The 20602-nt window shown below is 44.5% G+C and overlaps 1 protein-coding gene across 1 annotated transcript in view; it reads right to left on the bottom strand.

Annotated features, from left to right (window-relative positions):
* Positions 1-20602, bottom strand: part of PLEKHG1 (pleckstrin homology domain containing, family G (with RhoGef domain) member 1) — a 200463-nt gene that overhangs the window by 19970 nt on the left and 159891 nt on the right. The window contains exons 5-11 of the mRNA XM_004673933.2: positions 15035-15104; positions 7671-7717; positions 5047-5197; positions 3233-3364; positions 2400-2582; positions 2219-2314; positions 1919-2005 (exon numbers count right to left, since the gene is read on the bottom strand). Coding sequence (XP_004673990.1) covers positions 1919-2005; positions 2219-2314; positions 2400-2582; positions 3233-3364; positions 5047-5197; positions 7671-7717; positions 15035-15104 — 766 coding nt within the window. The remainder of the gene's footprint in view (positions 1-1918; positions 2006-2218; positions 2315-2399; positions 2583-3232; positions 3365-5046; positions 5198-7670; positions 7718-15034; positions 15105-20602) is intronic.

The following is a 20602-nucleotide window of genomic DNA, read 5'->3' as shown; positions in this document are numbered from 1 at the left end:
AAAAAAAAAAAAAAGAAAAGACAGTTGGCACCCAGCCTGTTCCTCCACCCCTTCAGTCTCAGCCTACACATGTCTCCTGGACCCTCAGAGGCCAACTCTAATGCTGAGCTCCTGACTGAATCTGTTTTCACCTCTGGAGCGTTTGAGACTGTTCCTCTGCAGGCAGATACTGGGGGTCAAGTGATTACAGTGGTCTTGGGAGTCAGCCAGACCTGGGTTTGAATCAGGCTCTTTGAGATTCTTCCCTTCCTTTGTTTCCACGTCTGTCTCCCCCCTTTCTCCACTTGCCCACTCTTTCTGGTCACGCTCCAATCTTTCTTCCCTTTATAGACCACCTAGATGTTGAGATCCCAAAAAGTTCTTCTTTGTTTTATACCTTCAAGCCCTCTTCTCCAGGCTCAGGGCCTCTGCTCGTCTCTGTATGGAACCAGCCTCTGCATCCCCAGCTGGCCGGTCCTGAATTCCCAGCTGTAGTCACCACCCTGCACACGCAACCCACAGCTCCCCCCTCCCTCCCCCACCCAACCAGCTCCTCCCCTTTGCTTACCTGTTTCAGAACTCCTGACAACATTCTCTTTGCTCAACTCCTGACTCATCCTTGACTGAGTTCTCCCTCTCCTCATGTGCTTTGTGGGCAAAATCCTATTTCCTCCAAGTCCGTGATGAACAGAGTGTATTCTCTCTCTGTTGTCAGGGCTCCTGGGCAATGCCCTCCAACTCTTTTCTAGACTATCACATAGCTGGCTTTTTTTTTTTTAAAGATTCATTTATTTATGCATACAGAGCTGGGGTACAGGCCAGAGGTGCAGGGCGGTGAGAGGATTCACCAGAGACAGAGTGGGGAGCAGAACAGGCAGATCAAGGAAGTACACTGCGGAGGGGAGCAGCGGGCGGGTCAGGAGAGGTCTGCTGTGCCATGTGGTCACCTCCGGGGCTGGGGATCGAACTCATGCTGAGTGGCTTTAGCTTCTTAATGCTGTGCTTTAACCTGCTGTGCCACCAGGGAGGCCTCATAGCTGGTTTATTAATTCCCCTGCCTCCAGTCTCACCTCTCTAATTCGTTTGTCTTAACTGAACACAGGGGAGCCCTTGCCAGCCCCTCCCCCTCCCTACCCCTCCTCCACCTTCCCAGCATTCTCACTGCTAATCCAGTGCAGACTCCTTAGTGTGTGACTGCAAAGCCCTTCATAGGCTGGCAGCCGCCTTCCACTTCTCCGGTCTCACCTCCTCCGCATCTCTGATGTCCAGACACGATCCCAGTGCCACATCTCTGATTTGATTATTTACTCTGCTCAGTTGGCTTTCCTTATCCTTTCCCCCTCCTTCATAAAACCTTCCTCACTCTTCAATTCTGAGGTAAATGGCATTTGCTTCCTCACTCCACTGTCACTGAATATTTACCCTTCCACCAAGCTTAGCTTATATCTCTATTAATTTGTTTTGCTTAGCTAATTGCCTATGAGGCTAGCGCTGTTTATAAATCTCTTCAGGTGGGCTCTCCCCTGGTGGCACAGTGGGTTAAAGTGCAGCACTGCAAGCTGGCGACAGCCGCTTCAGTCTGTGTTTGATCCTCTGGCCTGGAGGTGACCCACATGGCGCGGCAGACCTCTCCTGACCCTCCCGCTGCTCCCCTCAGCAGTATGCTTCATCAGTCAGCCTGTTCTGCTCCCCACTCTGTCCCTGGTGAATCCTCTCACTGCCCCTGCTCTTCTTCAAGTTTTTCCTTATTTTTCTTCTTTTTAGTTCAAAAACAAATAGCAATTTAAAGAACCCCACCCTTCCACAGAGAATCTTTTCAGTTATGTGATTGTTTTAGATGATCTCTTACATATCTCATTTTTTTTTTCAATTTTCCTTCTTTTGAAGTTAAAAATTTATTGCTCTCAGGCTGCCTTGTAGAGTTGGGTTTTTGTCTTACCTTGGCAGGAATCTTCGCTGCATGATTCTCCAGGATCAGTCTCTTCAGGTGCAGAACCCACAAGCGTTTGTCTTGCTGGGATTTAGCCTAGGAGAGGGGGTTTGGACAGTTAGACAATTCATGCCTCTACCACACACACGATACAGTTGTTGCTTTAGCTCAAGACATAGTGCGAAATGCACTATGTGGCTGGGGAAGTTTCGGAAGAAATGCCTGAAATGCCTGAAAATCCTGGAAAGGGCTATGGAACTCATCGCTCACAGGAGAGAGCTTGTTGGGTGGCCAAGGTGCTATTGTTACCTGAACTGTGTGCTGCAGCTTGGGGTTCTTATAGTGGAAGACACTAAAGCTGAGAGGCTCCTTGGGTATCACTTCCACAAGCATGAGGTTGCCACACTGGAGGGAGAACAGAGAATGGAGGTGAGAGATACTTGGAAGAGAATGAACAAGCCCCAAAGTTATGACAAGTATTCAGACCTACCAGGATGTGAGCTTTGTATGTAAATGTGTCATCTCTCTTCTTCGTGATGAGAAGCAGCTTGTCAAAGAGGAAGAGGGTCCGCTCATTCTTGGCACGCTGGATGCGGAAGGTTCCCTCCAGTACCAGTTCCCCATAGCTAGTCAGGTCTGGTCCCTTCCAGTTAGTGAGCAAGCTCTGTATCTCCTGTAAAAGAGAATGTTCCATGTTGTTAAACAGGAGGTAGGAAGGTAAGGCCCAGTCCAGGCATTGAGGTCACACAACTTTTTGTTGTTTTTAAATAGTGCATCTTTTGAGGTGACCAGCATGTAATCACTGACCTAGAACCTATCAAAATTTCCCAGGGACTTAGGACTCAAAACGTTGGTGCTGGATGGGAATTTAGCAAGCCTCACATCAGTCTTACTTAAGAAATGAAGAATCTGAAGCTGCAGATGACCTGGCCCGTGACTCAAATCACCTTTTCCTGAGTCCCTGCCTCGTCACCACATACACCACCATGTGATTTTGCATGAACCAGTGAGAGAGGCTCAAAACCTCTAAATAGTTTAGAGAAAGTTGCTTTCAAGAAGCATTACTTATTTGAGAGTAGCATGAGATAAGGCCTTGGGAAACCTCCTTTATTAAGTTGGCCCTTGCAGGGCACACTCACTCTTCACTTAAAGGTTACACTTAAACAGTCGTGTTAAACAATAATCGCTATTTTTGGTGTCCTGACCTCTCTATGACCCACGGTAATGACCATGAGTGAAATAACAAGCTTGAGTAGCCAAATGCTTGACTGGGAAGAGGATAATGAACCAGTACACCCTCTTCCCCCGGCCTTGAGGGCTTACCTGTAACCTGACTGCGTGCTCGTGTTTCCTCTTCATGTCATTGATGTGCCAGGCGACCCGCTGCATGGTATCTATCGCATCAAGCACCACATCATAGCCTTCCGTGTCTTTGTCAAGGTGATTTTCTATTTCCTTAAATGAAAGAAGGACCAGTTATTTCCTTCTTTTTTTTTTTTTTTCTCATATAGCCATTACCAGAGGGCATCTCTGTGACCTCTGTGATTCGTTCTTCATATTTTATCTTTTATTTAGTAGCTCCTACCATTATTAACATTTTGAGATAACTTCCTAGAAATATCTGCAACAAAATGGTAAGATAGGAGCTCCGGGTAAGCCTTTTTTAAAAAATTATTTTAATTTTTATTTTTACATCATTTCATGCCTTTTTCCATCTCAGCTGTAATCCCCATGGACTTCCCATCACCAATTTATCCATGTGCCATCATCATAGTCCAGTGCATTGCCCCAACCCCCTCCCCCATTTTTGATCTCATTCCCCACTCCACTCCCGTAAAATTTCTCTGGATTACAGTTGTTCATCATTATTTTTTCCTCTGATCCTTTGTGCTCCTGCTATGAATGCAAACATCCATCACTTTTCTTTTTCTTTCTGGCTTATCTCACTAAGCATGATCCCTTCCAGCTCCATCCATGTTGCTGCAAAAGGCACGAGTTTATCTTTTTTGATTGCTGAGTAATATTTTATTGTGTATATGTGCCACATCTTTTTTGGATTAAGTCTTTTTAAGAAAAGACTTTTAATGCTGTATAAAAAACCAAAAGGTACAGCTTACTTTTAGTGACTACCTATGAGCCAGTAAATGTAGGCAATATATAGAATTTGCACACAAACAGGGTACTCTTGCCTGGAGCCCTGCCCTAACCATCCTATTGTACTGTTTCCCCTATTGTTACCCCTTATAATCCCATCTACAGAGAGATTACTTTCATTGAAACTTTTTTTATAGACCACCCTGGTGGGGTAAGGGTTAAGTCATGGCAATATCACACTATGGCCGCTGTGGCCTGAGTTCCCTCCCTGGTCAGGAAGCTGATCCACATGGTACAACAAACCTCTCCTGTCTCGCCTGCTGCTCCCCTCAGCAGTGTATTTCAGTAATCTTCCTGTTCTGCTCCCCTCTCTGTCTCTGGTAAATCCTCTCATCCCCGACACCTCTGCTCTGCACCCCAGTTCTTCTATGCATAAATAAATAGATCTTTTAAAAAAACCTCTTTTTTCCACCTTATCAACTTTCCTAGAAGATCAGACATGAGAATGTGAGCACCATGCCCATCTTTATTTCTAAGGTATCCTTGCATTTGGACAAGTAACAGGCAGGGATATAGAGAAAAGATATCCTGAAGTAAATGTAAATTTGGCCCTAGGATCACTCTACTTTCTGCTCATCTATCATCTCCCTTTTCCAGTCCCTACTCTTTCTGATCACACTAAAGCCAATCTATGATGAGTAGCTTTTCCCTCCCTCTCAACTGCCTACTGAAGCTGGGCTCATGGAAATAAAACAAAACACAAAAATCTGTTTTCCATTATGCTGAGAGTTCTCTCCCTGAAGCTGTCACTACCCAGTGCAAGGTTCTCGAAAGGCCTATCAGAGAGAAAAAGAGTCTTTTCTTTGGGCTGTGGTCAATGGGGCTGCAGGCCCAGAGTATAAATGTCTCTAATTCCTCAAAGCGGATTAGTCAGTTGTAGAGTATGAGTATGGAAAACACTTCCATCTGTCCCCTGCCTCTTTGGAGATTTCCTCCCCTCAACTTCACAGCTACACACATCTCTGCCGCCTGCAGAAACTTACATGCAGAAGGAGATGATACTTGAGAATCCGCTGAACTGGCTTCAGGAGATAGGACCCTAGAGGCAGGGAGTGTTTCAGAGCTTCCTGCTGTTCCCTGAAGAACTTGGCCAGCACCTTGTTCCTCATGCACTCCGTGAGCACCGCCACCGACCTGCAAGAGGCAGTGTTGTTTTAGTCTAGACTGTCAGGGTGAACATACCTGAACCCAGGAAGGGCAGCCGCAGAGCTACAGTTAACAGGTGTGACAGGTGTAACACAGGGTGTGTGGGAAAGGGCACCCCCCTGGACGGCAAAGTAAGAGAAGGCAGCATAGCCGTGTGGCAAGTGGGGGTGTGAGGCTGGAAGCCCACGTTGGGCCCCCTGAAGACGCAGCCCCAGCCGGGGGACATGCAGCATGCCAAAGGGGATTGAGTTGGATGCCAGCCCCCAGGGCTGCCCCCACTGGGTGTCATTATGCAGTGCTCACTTTCTACTGGCTAGATGTAAGGCGTGGGCACCTCCATACTCAGAAAAGAGGGTCCCTTCTCCCCATGGACACAGCCTTCTGCTGGTCCAGTTTGTGTATGCTGCATGGCATGATGGTCCTTGGGGACCTCCAACCACAGCTAGCTTCTCTTTGAGAACCCTTGAGTAGGTCTCTCTTGTATCTTCAACTGGCTCTCCTCATTGTGAAGACAGCTCTGAGACAGCGAGACCACCTCGCTCCTACAGTCACTCAGAGCCCTCCTCCATCCCACCAGCCTCACAGGCAGTGAGTAGCCCCTCAACTACCCAGGGAGATGGTTAACAGTGCTCATATCTGCTGCAGACAGTGAGCTGCTGTGTTGGCGGGGTCTACACACATGCACAGCAACAGCTTATGGTCTTACAAAAAAGCAGGTGGACATCATTTTAGCCTTTTTCTCCCCAAGTCAGGAAAATGTTTTCAGGATTCATTTCAAAATCAGAGAAAACCAAACCATAAAGTAAGACGCCTGGGAAGGCAGTGAAACAGAGTTCTCCTGATGAAGCCGTTAGAATGTCCAAGTCCATCTATTTTGAGAAATATCAGTCTAAACAGATCGTTAACTCCTAGGCTGAGATTTCAAAACTATTCTTCATCAGAGGCTTAGGGGCATTTCTATTAATAAGTAGAGTCGGGCAGTTTCCCAGTAGCCCTTTGGTCTTCTGGGGGCTTGGGCTTTGCCTGAATATAAGAACTGCCAGCCATAAGCACTGAGTAGTTGGGGCTCCCTGTTCTCAGAAGTCTCGGGGGGCGGGGGACTATCTGAGGCCCCAGATCTGACTGGCCTGTGCCCCTTCCCAGGGAAGGAGGGGGGGCCCTGTGCCTCTTGTCAAGGTGGGAGGTGACATTTAATATCGCCAGCCTGATCCAGTGGGGGACAGGTTGCCAGCGAGATGGATATGCCTGGCACTCTCAGCTCATGAAATGGGGAAGGAAGCCTGGTGTCTCAGAGGGCAGCCGGTGGACACAAGAACAGGTGGCCACATTTTTCTGTGAATATGAAAACAAAATTGGGCGAGAACCAGACAAAGGTGCTGCACAGAGGCCTTTAGACCATCTCTGTGAAGAAGCGTCTTTTCTTCAAAGTGAGAGTCAGAACTCAAAAATCATCCTGCAGAAAACCGTCCCTACCTTTCCTCACGGGGCTTGGCTTGTTCTCCCTTCATCTCACGCACCTTTAGCTTCTGTTACACATGACTCAGTTCACAATGTGTTAATTTGCATCTGCTGTTTCTCCTGAATACACAAGTCTATGGCATCTAGTTGTATTCTAAACCCCCAAGTGTAGAAATTGCTAGAAAGCAAGAGATGGTCATCCCTACTTCCTGACCGCATACTCCAAGCTTGTGACTTTGCTCCATCCTTGACAGGCTCTTAAAAATGTCTGTGCACTAATGACTTTGCCTGTCCTTGACCCTGAAGCCGCCGAGTAGAGAAACGGCTACCTTTATTTTGTTCTCTCTTCTTTTAGTGCTTAGCAACACCATAATATAAACTTCCAAAATTGCCAATTCAGAAGGTATTTCTTTGAATAACATGTTTGTAGGGAAATCTACACAGACATAATGCCCTGAAAAGTTCCTTTAGTGGTGCACGTCCTGAAAACTGGGTCCAGAACTTGGTTTTTCTTTAGCACGGGATGTTATTCCCCTTCCCCTCAGGAAGAAGTTTTGTGGCATAGAGGCCAAATCTGTGATTTTCCTGAATTTTGGTTTTGGGGCAAGGCTGGCTTTGAGCATCCTGACTTCTACAGATGTAGCCCCAGCAACATGAGAGGCTCAGTGTCCCCCATATTCTCAACAACACAATGCGCATCCAGAAAAGGGACTAGATGAGCCCTTAACACAACAGGTTTCTTTGTTTCCCACTGATGGGCACTAGCAATCTTTTGGCCTTATTCAAGGTCCTCATAATTTTTCCCTACACTGCTCTGTGGGGAGCCCCAAAGTCCGAGTGGGTCAATGTCTGAGGACCCCTGGATTCTACTGTCAGCATGCCTTGCTGTTCTCCCCATAAGACTTTGTTCCAGGGAGACACGCCTCACAGCCACGTTCACTGGACTGACGGGCTGGCCACTGGCTGAGAGGGGACCTGGCAGCCCTGCACGCGCCCTGGGTACCTGGGGTAGTTGGTGCAATACTGGGTGTAGATGTGGAAGGCTTCACTCTGCAAGGAGAAGAGAGAGGCGTTAGCGGCAAACGGCAGAGGCATCAACACACCTTCAGAAACAACAAAAAGAAATAACTGTATTTTTCAATATGTCTCTCTCATCCCAGGCACCTGTCTCTGGCCGTGTGGGCATGACCTGTCTGCCTTGCTTTCTACTGAGATGCTGCATATACTTGAACTCACCTGAGTTCAATAAACATTTAAGGAGCATCTGCTGTGTTAAAATGAATCTAAGGCAAACAGGAAGGGGAAGAAAACCAGGTTTCTTTCCTGGGTGCTTGGGCTTGCCTGGTGGACTTGCAGTGTGGGAGAGAACTGTGAGTAACGCTACTACACGAGGAAAGCACAGCAGGGTGCGAGGAAGCTGCTGGAGACTGCCAGCCGCCCTGCCATGGAATGCCAGCCAGGCCCCCACGGATGCCTGCCAGAGGCTTCCCACCTGTCTGGAGCTTTCTGGGGCTCTCCGGAGCGCCAACAGCACCTAATACTTACCTACGTGTGGCAGTGACTGGAGGGAGGGGCATCCCTCTGTATCTGTCTCCCAGTGTAGTGCTCACAGGGCGTACCCCGATTGCGTTCATCTGGCAAATAATGCCCACTGAAATACTAAACCCCTCTCTCTGCCAAATTGTGAGAAGATACTTGTGAGCAGGATTCGTGTCTCATCTGTACACATCTAATGTCAGCAATGGCTCAGGGACCAACTTGAATAACCAAGCGCGGGTCTGGCCTTTTGCTAGGACAGTGTCCCAGTCCACAGGAGCCCATCTGTCTTTTAGATGTCTGATCTGGTCAAATATTGAGAAACAGAAATGCTCTTGCCTGTAAAGGTGGATTTTGTCAATGGCAAGACCTTGACTTCCAAGCATCTATACAATGAACATAGTCCAAGACCTGACTTAAGATATCATCTTATAGATCCAAGGAGAAGAAAGAACATCGCACTTAGGCCAGTGAGGAATGCTGGGTGCATTTCCAGAGAGATGCCAAACTGCCTTTGTTCTATCAGGATGGGTGGGTAAAGGGGTCAGGTGTCCCTCTGTGGGACACGGTTCATTTGTAAATCTGGCATCAAGCAGCACGAACATGACCTACGATTTGAGACATCTTCAAAGGCAATCGAGGTGCAGACACCTCTTGGGGCGTACATTTGGAAGGGTCAACTGGGAGAGGCTCAAGGTTTATTTTATTTATTTGTATTTGGAGGCACCCAATGGACATTTTGGTCCCATTCAAAGTCTCGCAATTTCTCCTACACTACCAAGGAAACGCTCTAGGTGAAGCTACTTTTTTACACTTTTAATTTTAAAACTGTCAGTAAGAATAAATAATTCAAAGCCAGTGGATTATGGCTCTTGGAAACTCAAAAGGAATCACATTTTGAAAGAGTCACAGCTTAATATTTCAGTGGTGTTTCACATTCTGGTGTTTCTGACTCTTCTTAAACACTCCATCTGGAATCACCTATAACTCCCAGAGAATAGTTTTTGATAACTTCAGTTATTTTCAGACTTTCAAGGAATTTCCACTTTAAATCCTTTTAGCTAAACTCAACTAGAATGAACTGTTTTCTTATTAAAGCTTCAGGCATATTTGAGAGAAAAGAAGATGGCATAATAGAGAACTCCCAAATATCCTCATCATGAGGCCATTTCTGAAGCAAATTCATTTCACTTGTATTTTAGTAACTCTCCCTAAAACATGGCCTTCCAGGGAGCCTCACTGCAATGTCATTTCATTGTCATATTTAAATAATTTCCTGATTTCACGAAAGCTCACCGGTCACCATTCACATTTGCTTTTTGTTTTGGAATCCAAACAACAGTCACAAACCGTAACTGCCTGAGCGCTCCTAAATCTCTAATCTATCAGCTCCCTCTCTCTCTGTTCCACCCTTGCAGTTGGGGTGAACACCCCAGATGGTTTGTCCAGCAGTCTCCGCAGGCTCAGTTTTGCTGACATACTCCACGGTTTCCTTTCCTGCATCCTCAGCCCTCTGCTCTCCTGTGCTCAGTAGAGGCTTAGCCAGATTTCGCCTCCCTAATTTGGCATGCATTCTTTCCTCAGTTGCACTGTACTTCCATCAGGAGACAGGGCCTTCTGCTTGGCTCTCTTTGGAAATGTTAACAACTCTCAGTAATGATTGCCTAGATCTATTAATGGATATGTGGTGATACTTCACTCTGTGGCTCCTTCTTCATTTATTAGCCAGACTCTTTCCCCAAAAGGAACATCGTTATATTAATTATTTGTTACCCTGCAGTTTGTGGTCTTGCATGGGAAAGGCAGGAGAAAGTCTTGATTCTTTTAATTTTCAAAATAATGCATTAGCTCTCTAGCATTCTGCAAATGTCATCAGCCTGTTTTTTTTTTAAATAGTATTATGAATTAATGAATGCAAACACAGTTAATGAGTTTCAGTCGTTTTCACTGAGTTCTCCTTACTAATCCTCAGAGGATCCTAGCTTGGGCCAGGAGGAATGTCTTCTTGAGGCTGGTGACCTGACCTGCAGTGTCTGGCTTCCAGTTTCTGGTGGACAGGATGTTCCAGACCGTCCTGTCCACTCCTCCCCTGTCTTCATGGAGTTCTGATTCTTTTTTTGCAGGACGTATTTGGAGACCACAATGGGGGCAATCAGGATACTCTCTTACTGCCAGGTTCACTGTTACTTCTAGGCCTTCCAGTGGACAGGATTAGGAATATGGCATTTTTAAAAGCTAAAATGCACCCTTAATTCAAATTTGCAAGTCAAATCGAGGACCACAGTATTTCTCATCAGTCTCATTTCCAATTGCATTTTGTTGCTCTTACAATTTGAGGACACTAAATCATTTGCCTGATCTCACAGCATGTTCAACAGATTCAGACCAACGATACCAAACCCCCCCCCCCATGTGAAATCATCACTGAAACCAGTTAAAAATGTATTTGCTGTAGCGTGTCCATTGCGCCTTTTAAAATCAGCTAGAATTTCCTCTGTGTGGTTATACTACAAATTGGATACACGAATCTGGCCACAGTTTCATTTGCTTTTAATTTTGGAGACTACTTTTGTTTACAGTCAATTTTGTTTTATAATTAGGTAAAATATCTACATGGTTTCAGAGTTAACTCTGCAAAGCATATTAAAGATGTCTATTTTCTATGCCACTCCTTTCTAGTCTATTCTCTGCTCCATCTCTAGTAACCCATTTTCAATCTTACAGTTAATCTTTGAGGAAGTATATATACATTTCAATAGGTGTAGATTCTCTACCATTCCCACATAAATAAGAATAAGCTAGGCCAGGGAGTTGTCAAACTTAAGTGTATATCAGAAACACCTGGGCGGCTTTGTAAGCCAGGAGTCAATGCACCTGTGTCCCTCTGGACTTGCACCACCAGGGGCTGATTTAGTAGGTCTCAACTGGGGCTGACTTTCAGTCCCAACAAGTTTCCAGATGCTGCTGCTGCCATTCATCCAGGGACCACACCTTGAGAACCACAGGCTTTTGACATGTACCCCATTGCTCCCTAGTAGTACATAGAGATCTCCTTTATCTGCTTTTACTGCTTCATGCTATTCTGTTATATGGACAGGTCACGGTTTATCCAATCAGCTTCCTGCTAATGAGCATTTGGGCTATTTTCTTGTATCGTATTTTTCTATACATAAAAGGATAGATGTATGCATAAAAATGAATTCTACATAGACTGTAGCTATAAATTGTAGCAATTATTGCAAAGGAATGGAATCACACTTACTGAATTTTTGTCCCTATATCTTTGGAATTGATTTCTGGGAGCAGGCTTGCTGACGTCAAGGGTGCATTCTCCTTAAGGGGTCTGTGTCACTCTTTCCCCTCATTATCTGAGGGCCTGATTCCCTATGGTCACACTCCCTTAATATGCTGCCAATATTCCAGCACAGTACTAAATAGAATCTAAGTAAACCATCAATTTAAAAAAGGTGGAAAGTCAAAATATCTTGAATCTCCTGAGAAAATGTGAGATCCACTGGCCCTGGGGTTACAGATTCATGGTCACTATGTCCCTAGGAGACCAGGCAAGGGCCCAGGTCATTTGGCCTCTAACTGGGCCCCTTCACACATTAGGGAAATTGATTTCTGGGAGCAGGCCACACATCCGTTTGGCTCCTGGAGGCACCGAGCACCCAAGTCTGCTCCACGAACAGGAAAGATAAGTGACTGCACCAAGGTCTTACAGCAAGTGCGGCTCAGACTGAGCCTTTCTCTGGGTGCTCACGCACTCTCCTGCTTCCTGCAGAGCTCAGTCTGGGGTTGAACACAATCAGCTGACTTCCCTTAAATGTAGGAACTTCTGGATCATTTGAAAGATGAAATTTTTGAAACAACAGCTTTAATGAAAATATGTTTAAGTTACATCGGATGCTGGACCTCTCCCTAACGAGATCTCCAGACTTCTGCACAACTGTCTTTCCGAGGACTCTGACACCACGGCGCCACTGCTGTTTTAAATTAGAGGGCTGTGACTGAAATCAGCCATGTATACTTAGCATAGAATCAAATGCATAATTCATCTCAGATTTTTTATAAACTCCATGGACAATTCAAACAGTGGCTTTACAGAGCTCAAGAGCCCCAAGCTAGCTAATCCCCAAATGCTTTTTATTAGATAAACCCCCCAAATCATTTCAGAAGTGTTTATGAAAAGACAATCATAAAGAAATGACACCAAAAATAGACATTTCATCCTGGTTTTTCAAATTGCCATTAAAAACGACATAGAAATGAGACATGTAATTATGAAAGATTCAAAATATGAGTGTGTCAGAGATGGCCAGATGGACACGGGTGCAGTCACCTGTTCACTGAATGCGTAACTAGCTTAGAGAGAGATCTTAGGGCTCCTTCTCTCACAGGGTAGCTCGACCCTCCTCCTCTTCCCCTGGACCTTCTCGCTCCCTCTCTTGCACATACATACACACACACTCTTGATTCCTGAGTTTTCAATCAACACTATGAGAAAAATTTTAAATGCAGGAAGCATACTGGGTAAGGTCATATTGACTTGCACCACTCTACTGATACAACAATCTGGTATCAGTAGGGGGTGAGGTGTGACTGGACACCCCAGGAGAAAGGCACCCAAGGGGAAGGAGCCGCGCTGCTGGGGAGAGGGAGTCTGGATCTTGGTCTCTCCCTGTACGCTGCCCAGTGTCACCTGCTGGACAGTCAAGATAAGGGATGCAAGCGAGGGGAGAGCAGAGGACAGGACCCCCGAGGAGATGAGGCCCAGGGGTTTGCAGAGGCTTGTGCTAACACATCATCAGCTGGGACACAGCATGGCCTGCTCAGTGGACTTATTTCTGTCTCTTAAAGGAATGACCTCCCCAGCTCCTCGTCCTTCTTCCAGGAGCAGCAGGTAAGATGCCTCCTCCTTTGTCCTCCTGTAATCTACACGACCATCTCCCAAAAAGCCAGGTCAAAGATGAATCCCCGTGTCAGCCCCAGTGATTCAGATAAAAGCAAAAGTCAACTGCCAGCTTCACTTCTTTCATTAATGGCCTCTCAATTAAAGCAATTTTCCATTCCTCCTCGGGCCTGAGCAGCTGGTTGTGTTTCAGAAAACGTAACATCGCCTACATTTCAGGGTGCTGAGTGAGAAGCAAGTGGTGCCAGAAGCAAACACTCCCTTCCCAGCCCGGCTTCCTTGTGAGAACACCGAGCAGTCAAGTCGTCTTCTAATTAAACTTGGCATTATTACAATGAAGGAGATTGGGGAGTTGGCAAAGTGGCACATAAACAAACTTTTATGTGAATAATTAAGCCCGAGCTAAGCACATGCTGGACCATCTTTAATCAGCTTGTGATTACAGTTACCAGTAAAAGCCCCAGCGTTTCCGAAAGCGTCCATGCTGTTTATGTGCTGCGGTTCTTTTGACATATCTTCTTTGATATCCTCGCCTAGCTTTTTACCTACTTTTCCCTCTTCCATTTCCCTTCTCCATTTTCAAGTTCCCTTAGGAGAATGAACTCCGACCCAGGTAACTCGGGCAAAAGAATGCCTGTGTAAGCATCTTCACACAAACACTTTACACATTAGCCCCCCCCCCCCAACACCCATCCACAACGTGTTTTATGTGCAAACCCAACCGCTGCCGTTAAGGGATCCCACTTCTATAAACCCAGAGTGTTATGCTTGGATTCGACACCACTGGGCTGAGTCGCAGCTGTCAGAAATGACCCCCAGAACAAGTCGGGAGCCAGATCAGGCTGGGCGACCACGTCACCCTTACCTTTGACTCCAGAACTCTAAACGAGGTGCTAATTCTCAGCTGATCCCAAAGCACCATCTTGAACTTGGCTTAAACTTTTGCACATCTGAGAACACAACTGCAGAAATTCCATGACGTTCTGATGTAAAACAACTTGCCAGAGGTTTTCCAAACAAAAGCTATTGAATTGTTAAGAGAAACGTAAGCCAGAGGTCCACATGTGGTGGTCAGCACATGGAGGAAGTAATGAAAGGGTTGCCCGGTGCTTCAGAACTCGACCTGCTATCAAGGGGCAGAGTATGGGCGGTCATTTAACCTGCTGGATCAAACCCTTTCTATTTTCCTAACTCGTCAATACTGTTTAGGAAGACTAGGAAAATGAGAGCACAATTTCAGATGTTCTTTTCACCCTGCGCCTTCCAAATGGTACTTACACAGCTTAGAGACTGTTACATATATTGTCTGTAAAGCATTTATATTCTACCAGATTCTTGTAACTGGTCTAGTGGCATTTTACAAATATTCATGTTTCTGGCCCTCCCTGGTGGTGCAGTGGGTTAAAGCGCAGCACTGTGAAGCTGGCCACAGTGCAAATTCGATCCCCGCCCCAGAGGTGACCCACATGGCGCGGCAGACTTCTCCTGACCCGCCTGCCGCTCCCCTCAGCAGTGTACTTTGGGGATCTGCCTGTTCTGCTCCCCACTATGTCTCTGGTGAAGCCTCTCACTGCACCTGTACTCCAGTTCTTGTATGCATAAATAAATAAATCTTTTTAAAAAACAAATATTCATGTTTCTAACATTTTTCTATTTTGGACTCTTCCTCCTCCAAGCTTCAAGTTCTGCTCAGGAAACTAGGGTAACATCATTCCATTGCTAGCACCATCACTACATTAGCTTTCTCAGCTCCCAGGGGCAGTAAACTTATATGATTTTTTCATGCTGGTGAAAAAATACCAGAGTAACAGAGATCAGTATTTAACACACAGAACGCGGCAGTCCTTTAAACTTCAAAATGCAAACCATTTGTCCTCTGCATCTGTCTTGCTTGGCCCAGAGAAATGAACTGTGCTCACCTTGGACACGAAACATTCTGCTATGGCCACAGGATCGTTTTCACAGTTTTCCAAATCTTGCAGAAGTTCACTAACAAAAATAAAAAAGAAAGCCAGAAAGTATTAGATTGCAATATAGCTGCTGAGGAGATTTTAGTTAACTTGGAAGTTGAAACATTTACATGGCATTTACAAGGAGTCCTATTTATAGCTGGATAACTGAGGACCCATTGTTAGGATAACCAAGGTCTAGATAAGGAACTTCCCCAAGGTCTCCCTGGAGTAGAGAGTTGAACACAGGCTGACCTGGAACGCTCCCACCCAGCATCAAGGCCTGCCTGACACTTGTCTTCTGGAGGCTTGTCACCGCTGCTCACGTGCTCACACTCTCCCTCGCTCGTCAGACAGCTGTGTAGGTTCCGGCTCCACGTGCGGCCCAAGCCAACAAGAACACATGCATCACTGGGTAAAATGGAAAATGACTCCTGGATTCTGGGAGCTTGGAATCCACTGACGTCATTTGATGAAAAAATCTTATGATAATTGTAAAATGATAAATGGAAATAGAGCCCTGATGGAAAGATGCTGAGGAAGAGTTCCAGCTTCAGGTATAAGTCTATTATTATTTTTTAACGGTTCATTATTGTACATAACTGTGACTGGTACATTTGGCTGTACAATCGCTAATCTCTCACTGTTAGATAAAATTCTATACATGGAACTGTGGGTCTAGATCCACCACCACTGAGCTTCTCTTGTGCTTCCTTTCCTCTTTGTTCTCACCCCCTCTCCCCCCAAATTTTCAGCTCTAGCTGATTTTGTATTCCTTGTGTAAACATGCTAATACTGCATTTCACTGTTTCAAGTTTAGATGTCCCAAACTTTCCCTTTTCCCATTTTCTCAACAAGTTCTGTTGTTAAATTCAATTAGAAGTAAAAATTTACATTTTTAAGAATATGTCAATGTTATTTTCAGTGGCACCTCAGAGTGTATCATAATTACATTTTCTTTTTTGTACAATCATGTTTTGTCTGGAATTAATATTGCCTCCTTTTTCTGCTTTGTTTTCAGAACAAACACCCTGAATTATTCTCAGATATCGTGTCAAAACTGTGACTCTTTTCAACACCCAACACCTTTTCACCTTGCATGTGTGTGGGATGACTTGTTTCTTGGACATGATTTCAGATGCATTTTGTGCTTTGTGAGGTAACAACCACCTATTTGGAGGTAATAAGGGTAATAGGTGATAACTTCTCATAATCTTCCTACTTCAAAATGTTCTCCCTTTTACTCTGATAGTATCAGTGGGTAAATAATTCTTGGCTGGAGATCATTTCTCTGTCTTGAGGGAACCATCTGTTGCCTTATGCCACTTCTATTTAGTGCTGCTAACTGAGAACTCTGATGTATTATTATTTTGGACTTTTCTTCCCTGCTCCTTGCTTTCTACACTGCTCCCTCGGATTGAACATTGTGGCTTCTGTTGCATATACAAGGCACTCCTCGACCACCTGGGATTTATACTTTCATGTTTGAAGATGAAGACACCACGAGGCTTACTATAAACTCTGCACTTTCATGGAGTGTTTCTTGATCTAAAGAAGCAATTCTCAAACTTTTCTCGGTGGGGCAGGGGTCAAGGCCTGTTTATACTACTAAAAATTCTTTGAGTTAGATCCATCAGTATTTATTACATTAGACATGAAAATCAAATGTTTTTTTAATTGATCAGTTAATAATACATCCAGTATATTCATATCAATTACTTCCTGTGAAAAAAATTTAAACAAAAATCATTGAGAAGCATTGATTTTGATTTTTTTTCGAATCGCTCATGTCTACCTTAACAGAGCACCAGTGAATTCTCATAACTGCTTCTTTATTCAATCTGTTGTAATTTGTTACTTTGAGTGAGTCACACAGGAAGCAAAATCCAGTCTCACACAGGTGTGCCAAACAGACCAGCCTCTTCAGATCAGGGTGGATATCCTTTTTTGATAGCACACTGACTGAAACTCAACAAGTGGTAGTTTCTCAGCACTTTACTGGAAATTGAAGCCACCGGTGCAGTGTCTGTTACTGTAAAATGTATTGGTCTATGTCCTGCCTGCTATGGCTTGAGTTTGATCCCGAGGCAGGTAGCTACCTACATGGTGCAGCAGACCTCTCCTGTCTCATCCTCTGCTCCCCTCAGCAGTGTATTTCAGTAGATCTGTGTATTCTGCTCCCCACTGTCTCTGGTGAATCCTCTCACTCCCCTAGACCCCACACCACTGGCCTGTACTCCAACTCTTGTATGCATAAATAAATAATAATAATAAAAAAACCCAAACCTCATCTGTCTATCTCAATACCACACTTTGACAGCATCTTTTACTGTGAGTGGCTTCAGGAGAGTCCCAATTTCAAACATTTTTTTCCTAACAGTTCAATAAGTATCCTTTTGTAAGACTGGTTTTAATTTGGAAAGCTGTCTGACACTATATTAACCTTGATAGAAAGATGAGCATGACTGGATTAAAGGCAGTTGAAATCTGATCACTGAGACCTAAACATTAGACGAAGAGGAAAAGACGAAGTAAGAATAAAACGGCCAAGCAGCAACATTTCTGGGTCACTGGTTTCCATTACTGGAAGACAGAGCACTTCTAATATAGGTTTGTGTCTAGGTCTTTCAACATAAACCTTCTTTCTGAGCAGAAAAGAATTCTGAGCAGAATCCATTGTGTGACTTCTCAAAGCTTAAGAGAAATGGTCCTTGGAAATATTTAAGCCTGGTGCTCTAGCTGTCATCCACATCAGCCTTGCCCTGGGGTGGCTTCATTTCCAGAGTGGACAACATGTTGGCAGGCGGAAGTGTCTGGGGGAACCACCCAGCTCTGGGGATCGCTCATCGGTCCATGAGTGACTAGCATTCATTGCTCAAGAATCTCAGAGCTGGGAGGGAGCTGAAGTATTGCATGTTGTACCAGACCCTAATTTTAAGGTGAGGAAACCATGGCTCATAAAAGGGAGGCAGCTTACTTAAGGTAACACAGCTAATGATTCAAGGTCATCGCTGAGGTTAGCACCAGGGCTGGTCAAGCACGCATCTTGAAGTCTCCTTTAAATAGATCTGTTGGAAGATTTACTCCAGATTGAAAATCATGAAACTATCCACTGAGAACATTATGTACACTACAGTTTCCACTGTAGAATTGGCTACAATAGCTAGGGCATGGCAATAACTCAATTGCCCACCCACAGAGGACTGGTCAGGAGATGGATTCTAGCCACAGTATGGAATACGACTCAGTCACAGGAAAGATGAAATGTTGCCATATATACACCTTAATGGAAGGAGTTTGAGGGAATTAGGTGCAGTAAAGCAAGTCGGAATGACAAAAACAAACATTATTTACATAGTGGATGATTCAACCAAGGACAATACCTACAGAAACTAGCAGACTAATAAGGTTAACGAGATTTCTGAGGTAAAGAGGGAAGAGGGTGAAAGGGTTAAAGGGCTCTAAGAGGTGGTGAGGGCATGAAATAAAAAAAAAGGCAGGAAAAATACCTTTATCAGAAAAAAAAGGTAAACAAAGTCTGGTTCCCATCAAGAGTCCTAGATGCATTGACCCACTAGGTTATGACTTTGAGGATCCAGGAAAAGAGAAAAAAAGTTTTGTGGATCAGCATTATTATAGTTACTGAGGTTATAGGGTAAAGAGCATGGACTAAAAAATCCTGTCCTTCCAGGCGAGAAAATAACGATAATGAACAGCCGGAGAACAGACAGTTTGTGGGGGGGGAGGGGGGAATGGGATCAAATAACTGTGTGGGGAGGGAAGTGCACTGGACTATGGTGATGGCGCATGGGTGACTTGGTGATGGGAAGCCCACGGGGATGACAACTCAGATGGATAAAAGGCACAAAACGATGTAAAAACAAACTATATATATATATATATATAAAGCAAATCTGTCCTTGGTGCCTATTTTCCAATTGTGTTAATCTTTGAATAAACAAATAAAACATCCAACAAAAGACAACAGTGTTGGCAAGGGTGTGGGGAGGTGGACTGTTGTGTGCACTGTTGGTGGGAATGCAGAAAGGCGCAGCTCTCTGGAAGCAGTGTGAAAGGTCTTCAGAGAATTAAAAACAGAACTACCCCATGACCTAACCATGTAACTTCTCAGTATTTACCCACAAGAACTGAAATCAGGATCGCCAAGAGATATTACCATTCCCATGTTCAATCTGCACTATTCACAATTGCCAAGATGTAGAAACAACCTAAATAACCATGCATGGATGAAGAAAATGTGGTATGTGCTCATAATACTACAGTATTGAGTTTTAAAATGGAAGTAAACTCTGCAACATGCAACAACATGCACGAAACTTGAGGAAGATATGCGAAGTACAATTAGCCAGTTACAGAAAAACAAATCTGATGTGATTCTACTCACAGGAGGTATCAACATAGTCAACCTCATGCAGTCAGAGTAGAATGGTGACCACCACTGGGTAAAGGAGGGGAAACACAAGTACTGCTGGCCAGTGGAGTAAGTTTCAAGGAAAACGTTCTAAAGATCCCCACCCCCAAGCAGCACTGTTCCTAACAGTGACGTGTCATAAAAAGGGTAGTTCTTGCGCTAAGTGTTCTTCCATAACAAATTAAAATTTTAGAAGCCTATTTTGCAAAAAGAAATGAAATTACAATAGAAAAGCACATACCATGGTATAGTGATGCTTAGAAAGATATGTTTACGTGAAAAATAAAAATGTATTGGTTCCACTGAAAGTCAAACCAAAAATAACATAATTATGTCATTGTACCTTTTGATCGGAAATACATTAGGAAGGCACAAGTGAGGCTGGGTGAGGGCAGAAAAGTGTTGCAGTCGTCAAGGAAGGCTCTCTGAGGAGGTGATACTTCAGAGCAGGGAAGAGGAAGTCATAAAGGAATCAGTTGTGTGTCCAGGACAGAATGAACTTAGTGTGTCTTTGTGTGAGGTACAGAGAGGAGGCAATTGTGCTTGGAGTGTAGTGAATGATGGAGTGTGGGAGTGACACAGGAAGACACAGGAAGACTAGTAGGTCTGAACTAGTAGTTCAACAGTAGTCACGTTCTACAGCAGCAGAGAAGGGGCATGGAGAGTGTTGATCAGACACTCAAGATACTTAAAGAACAGAAAGAGAATTGTCCTTCTCGAGCTACCCCTCACGGGGTGGGGACTGAATGTTTCACTGTACCAGCATAACACACACAATGTGCACCCACAATTCTGGTGCCCACTGACCGGAAGGGGTGATTCATGGGCTGTGTTTTTTACTCAACACAAAAATAAGATTATCCTACCTTCAGGATTTGGACATTTTCCCTTTTCCTTGATTAATTGTTTCAGATATTTCCTCCTTTTTGAGTATGACTAAGAAAAGGAACATGATTAAGATTTCTTTCTTGAGCTCAAGTCCCCTAGAGAAAACATTCTTCTCCTTTACAGAACATTTTAACATGTAAAATTTTCTCTGACCATTGATGTGAACTTGAAGGCAGAAACGACTGATTCTACTGTCTTATACCGCTGAGAATCAGGAA

This window comes from Condylura cristata, unplaced genomic scaffold (genome assembly GCF_000260355.1).
Source record: "Condylura cristata isolate star-nosed mole 26May11 unplaced genomic scaffold, ConCri1.0 scaffold00001, whole genome shotgun sequence".
NCBI lineage: Eukaryota > Metazoa > Chordata > Mammalia > Eulipotyphla > Talpidae > Condylura > Condylura cristata.
Note: the sequence above shows the minus strand (reverse complement) of the source record. Positions and strands in the feature narration are given on the sequence as shown.